General features: G+C 43.9%; 1 protein-coding gene across 4 annotated transcripts in view; it reads right to left on the reverse strand.

Annotated features, from left to right (window-relative positions):
• LOC133371466 (monoacylglycerol/Diacylglycerol O-acyltransferase-like) overlaps window positions 1-4,035 on the reverse strand; it is a 41,510-nt gene extending 37,475 nt beyond the window's left edge. For 2 of the 4 annotated variants that reach the window (XM_061598958.1, XM_061598969.1), the window contains exons 1-2: window positions 3,030-3,800; window positions 2,464-2,836 (exon numbers count right to left, since the gene is read on the reverse strand). In XM_061598958.1, coding sequence (XP_061454942.1) covers window positions 2,464-2,782 — 319 coding nt within the window. In that variant the 5' untranslated portion in view covers window positions 2,783-2,836; window positions 3,030-3,800. Of the gene's footprint in view, window positions 1-2,463; window positions 2,837-3,029; window positions 3,801-3,986 lie in introns of those variants that run through there. The other 2 variants (XM_061598943.1, XM_061598951.1) reach the window with 2 other exon arrangements.
• Between the last annotated feature and the right edge of the window lie 1,965 nt (window positions 4,036-6,000).

Genomic DNA, 6,000 nt, shown 5'->3' on the forward strand with positions numbered 1-6,000 from the left:
AGAACCACCACTATGCAGTCCCTCCCACTCCCAACTCAGCCAGTCTTCCCAGAAGGACACCATGGTTGATGGTATCAAAAGCCACTAAGAGATCAAAGAGAATCAACAGAGTCACACTTCCCCTGTCTCTCTCCTGACAGAGGTCATCATACAGGGCGACCAAGGCTGTTTCCATGCCAAAACCAGGCCTGAAACCCGACTGAAATGGATCCAGATAATCGATCTCATCCAAGAGTGTCTGGAGCTGGCCCGCAACCACTCATTCAAGGACCTTGCCCAGGAATGGAACATTTGCCACTGGCCTATAGTTATTAAGATTTTCTGGGTCCAGGGAGGGTCTCTTCAGGAGTGGTCTTACTACCACCTCTTTCAGGCAGCCAGGAACCACCCCCTCTCGCAGAGAAGCATTAATCATTTCCCTGGCCCAGCCGGCTGTTCCATCCCTGCTAGCTTTTATTAGCCAAGAAGGGCAAGGATCCAGCACAGAAGTGGTTGCACGAACCTGCCCAAGCACCTTGTCAACATCCTCAAGCTGTACCAACTGAAACTCGTCCAAGAAATCAGGACAAGGCTGTGCTCTGGATACCTCGCTTGATTCACCTGCTATAACACTGGAGTCTAAGTCCTGGCGGATGCTAAAGATTTTATCCTGGAAGTGCCAGGTAGCCAGCTGAAACCCCCAAACTGGGGCATGTCGGGGGGGCTGGGTTGACACAGGATCTGCTGAATACTGAGCGTGCTCTGCTATCATCATATGATGGCAATGGGCCTGCTTTGGGCTTCTTTGTTGTGCTAGCCAGGGAGCTAGGGGACTGACAGTCCACCCCACTTTACACCCTGGCCAGTGCGAACACCAGGGCTGTGAATGCAGCAGTGGTTGTGCCACTCATTAAGCTGGTGCCAGCCAGAGGCTGGGATTGCAACTTAACCCTTGAATTAGAAGAGGTATAATAAAATGTTATGACGACACTGATTGTGAGCTGCTTTGACAGGCAGCATAAAAATTCTGAAATAAAAAAATAACTAAATGTCACATACAAATATTCTATACCACAGTGCATACTACTGCAGCTATACACAAAAATGATGAGCAGTAATAATCCCAAGTAATATTGGTTATTAAGAAATTATGTTCATAAGAATCTCATTTGTATAACATGATGATGATATTGTGTAATAATATTCTAAACTAAATGTTGAGTCAGTAACTCAACAGCTTTACTAAGACAGAAACTGTAATGATTAGCTGGTATTCTATAATGCCTAAAGGCACAATCTTAAACCTCTCTGTTCCATGGCGCCTGCCTGAAGATCCCAGCTTTCTGTCTCCTGGTGTTGGCACTTCAAATAGTGAGTGAGTGAGAGGAAACAGATCCCCCAATTCTTGTTTGCAGAGACTGATGGACAGAGATGAGCATGGATCTCTCCCCCCTCCCCCGCTACCACTTGTTTTACAATTAATGAGACTTAATTGCATTCTGAGCCCACTTACCAGGGAGTAAGCTCCACTGAAGTTAATGGGGCTTTCTTCTTAGTAGACATGGGTAGGATTGCAATGGGTGGGTAGGTATTGGGTACTTTTATGTGATACACCCCCATCCCCGACATCAGACATGTAGGACCACCCCCAGGAAACAGTTCCAGTGTATATACCTGGGATTCAAACACTTCTGAAGTCAGAGTGAAGCTGGGTTTGGGATACTGCATCAAGCACAGCATTTCAGAAGAAACCAGTAAATTGTGAGTAATTGTGGGTAATGTCATCTGTATACAGTTTCAAAGGACAGGGGTGAGAACACATTGAAGCCGGAGTAAATGTCTATATACCCATATATCCATCAGGCTACCTTCCATCCCAGCTGGTTATTGTAAGAACTGTAACTGTAAGAACTGGAACCTGACCTGGCTTTTTCCTCCTTACCCCCTTTTCTTGTGTGTTGTGTCTTTTAGCTTGTAAGTCTGAGGACAGGGACTGCCTTGCTACTGATTTTTGTAAGCCACTCTGGGAACATTTTTGGCTAAAGAGCAGGATAAAAATAAATGTCTATTCAGAAGAAAGTCCAATTGAGTTCAATGTGGCTTACTCTTAGATAAATGGGCTTCTTCTAGGAGGAAGAACGGGATATATATTTAATAAAATTAATAAGTGGGAAGAAGTTTGCAGCCTAGCAGTGCAATCCTATAGAAATAAGCCCCACTGAGGTCGTCAGGACTTATTCCCAGGTAATGCTGTACAGGATTGCTGCCTAAGTAGCCATAGGCAAGTCACTATCTGTCACACATATCCTCTTGCAATACGGGGATAATAATACTGGTCCACCTTACACAGCTGTTGTCAAGCTCACTGAATTAATGTATGTAAACGACTATGAATTCGGATTGTATAGGATTAAAAATAATAAATATTCCTGTCCCTGTGCTATAGCAAAATGCAATTGTAAAGGGAAAGAAAATTATGCTTACCATGCCACACTGTGCCATAGATGTCCCAAATATAAGACACTGCCCTCCTTCCAGCATCCCATGATTTAGTGAGATAATCTCCCTTTAAATTAATCTTTATCTTGTAAATATGCAGAAGAAGATTAGAAAGGTAAATACATCCAAGAATGAATAAAACAGGTGACAGTAGGATTATGAAGGGCATTAATAACACACCCAAGAGGTACACTGTATAGTCCATCAAATTCCCCAGGTAATTATTTGGATGAATCCATTTTTTCAATAGGTCCATGAGCCAGGTCACATCTTCTTGTCCAGAATAATACAATGAACTGATCATCTTCTGTCTAAAATTTTAAAAAGCAAGGGGGGGGGCAGTTTCTTAATGTTGGCCCTAGAAACAGAAAAGAAATTTGTATTTAATACTGAGTCATTATTGCAGCAGGCGTCACGTTACCCAGAAAAGTAGGTCGATATTATAACTTGGGTCCCCTTCTAGATATGGTCCAATTTCAACAGCCCACTCCCTGCACCGCACTGCCAGTGCAATGCTCTGCATGCCGACTCAGAAGTCACCGGTCAGTTACCAGGTCAGTGCGTATAAGCGCAGCTTCATGAGCTGCCGCTCCCATCTATGAAGCGCTCGGTCTCTTCTCTCCCCGATTACGCTGCATCGCCTCCTTTTCCCGCAGCCTTATTGCTTTTGTTTCGTCTTCTCGCCTTTCCTCGCTTTCTCTCTCCCACAAGCAGAGATACGCTTCTCTCCACTTCCCATATGCAAGCTGGCGCCCAAGTTCCCTCTGCTCAGCGAGTCGCGCCCTCGCCCGTGATTCACCTTACACTGCGGATCTTGGCGCTCCATCAAAGAACTATTTCAATCGCATGGTTTCTGGCACTCGCCTGGCAGTCTCGCGGAAGATCCAGAAGCGCACAGAACAGTCCGGGCCCTGCCAACCGGTTGCTGTACTCTTGGGCTCAGCTCAGCCCGCGCAGGTTTATCTGAAGAGCGGGCAGGGAATTTGCGGAGCGGAGGAACATAACGGGAGTCGCAATGCAGTGAGACGCTACGCTGCGTCGTCTAGTTGCGGAAGGTGGAGACGTTCGCAACAGCGCTCTCCAGCAAAAGAGAAGGGGCCTCCTCGTCGTGCTGTTGCCGTAGCTTTCATTTTGCAAATGTCGCCGCTGACGCTGCAAAAAAAGCCCTTGTTTAAAACATAAAGATCACATACACACACCGGGTTGTACCACTCAGAGTGTAAGTCGAGGTTAGCATCTTTCAGGGCTCCGCTAAACATATGCTCTTTGTCTTTGCATGCAAAAAGATAGAATGACATAGAGAAGGATTTAGCATAGCCTTCTCCGTGACATCCTGTTTTTCAATGGGCATGCAGCGTTTCCTGGCAGAGCGCTGAAACATACCACTCCTACTTGCAGCCTGAAGTGGTATGACTACATGAGCCCTATGTAATGGTCTGACTTGGTGTGATACAGCTTATGTTCGGGGTGTAGTCCTCCAGGGTCTTGAAGGGGTTTAGACCACTTACTTTTTTGGAAGCAGGGTCCCTGTGTCTCTAGCATCCTGTGAGCCAATTAGCATGAAAGGGGAGTATGTTAGCTACTGAGAAGAGTCTTCTAACATACTTCCTTGTCCTTTCCTGTTGATTGGAGAGTGAAAGCAGGTGAGTTAGCAACTGAGAAGGCTCTTCTGAGTAGCTAACACTCTCCCCTTTCATGTTGATTGGCTCCTAGGAACATCTGTTGCTGTGGGAGAAGAATAACAAGGATTTCATTTTCAACCCAGCAGCAAAAAAAGGGGCATGTGGCTTTGACTATCATGAGGGGCCCCAACACTTCTGAATTTGCCACTACACTACTGCTTATGTTACCACTTGACCCTGTTGCATGTCTAAATGGGTCCTATAGACATTGCATCTTAAAATTTATTTGTTTATTTGGAACTGACTCCTTTCATTGATTTCTGTATGCAGCAGAAAGATGGGAGAGTAAAATGGCCTGAGTTCTAGTTCAGATTACAGGAAGAGATTGCCCACATTAAAACAATACAAAAAAACCTCCCTTCAAATAGAAAAACCAACTACATCAGGAAGGAATGAAGTAAATTATACACCAGTCTTTTACCTACAGGGCAGGTTTTCTTGTTTGCAGGAAGTTTTAACAAAATGGAGCTTTCACAATTGTAATCCCACTAACACACACTTGCAGTCAGGAATGGTGTCCTCATTCCATCCTCTAAGCCAGCATTTTTAAAAATGAGTCAGGGACCACCAGTGGGCCTCAGACAGCTTTCAGGTAGACCTTGGCACTACAACCCAATCCCTGGTCATGCAGTAGCCTTTTGGACACTAACAGAGGCAGCTACAAAAATCATCATCATAATCAGGGAACCTAGAGGAAGAGGACAAAAGAGGAAAGTATCGTAGGAGAAAGAAGGGAATGTAAAAAGAGCTGGGGGAATATATGAAAGAAAATGGCAGTTTGGGGTTGGGCATACGGTACAAGTTGTGAAATGAACGGGAGGAAAAAAATTAAGGAAATGGGTACATATACTTTGAAATGCATGTTGGCGGGGGGGAGTGTAACATAAAAAGTCTCTTTCACAAGCCTCTTGATCAGCAAATTCTGCTTAAATTGAGGAAGCTGAATCAAATACTCCAGAACCAATGTCTATACTTAGCCTGAGTAAAGCTGAACTATGGAACTCCCTGCTGCGAGGAAATTGCTGTGCCAAATAATTTAGGAATTTCTAAAGAGGGATTAGCAATCAATAGAAAATGGGGTCAGTAATTGTCAGGTGGTTATGAGATCTCTGGAAAGTATGAGAGCCATCTGACCTAAGCATTCAACTGCCTAATTCTGTCGTATTTTCATTTATTTTATTACATTTATATTACACCTTTCTTCCAAGTGGCATACATGATGGACGGAGTCCGTAGCCAAGATGTTTTGATGCCTGAGCTGAAGCAGCAAATAATGCCGCTGCCCCTCTCCCTCATCAAGACACATATTATCCAAAACCAGTTATTTTGGCACCCGAGGCAGAAAATCCCACAAGCACATCTCCCCCTTCATGGGGAGTATAACAACAGTAATATTAAATTAAAATGGTTAACATTTTGCTACCCTGTTGTGAAAATCAAAACCAGCTACCTGAGGCAGGTGCATCACTCTGCCTAAGGGTGCATTCAGCCCTGCAAATCAGGTTAGGATCACCATGTGAGGTTTTATTTATAAACTTACTAACATTATTTATAGACTCCTTTCCATCCAAGGATGCCAGAAAGGTTTACAGAACAAAACTGAGCATGAAAATACTAAAAACATGTAAAAACAAGTATTATATATTAAAATGTATTCATAAAATCTAAATAAAATCAACGGCAAACATTGACCAATATCAGGGATATATACAGTATATTCACCAATGGGCAAAAAAACCCTTGCAGTTTAAGAACATTCCTATAGCCAAGAGATATTTCTATCAAACTTTAGAAAGCAAGGAAATTGGGCAGCTATAGTGAATGCACCAGGGGACCAGGA

This window comes from Rhineura floridana, chromosome 1 (assembly GCF_030035675.1).
Source record: "Rhineura floridana isolate rRhiFlo1 chromosome 1, rRhiFlo1.hap2, whole genome shotgun sequence".
NCBI lineage: Eukaryota > Metazoa > Chordata > Lepidosauria > Squamata > Rhineuridae > Rhineura > Rhineura floridana.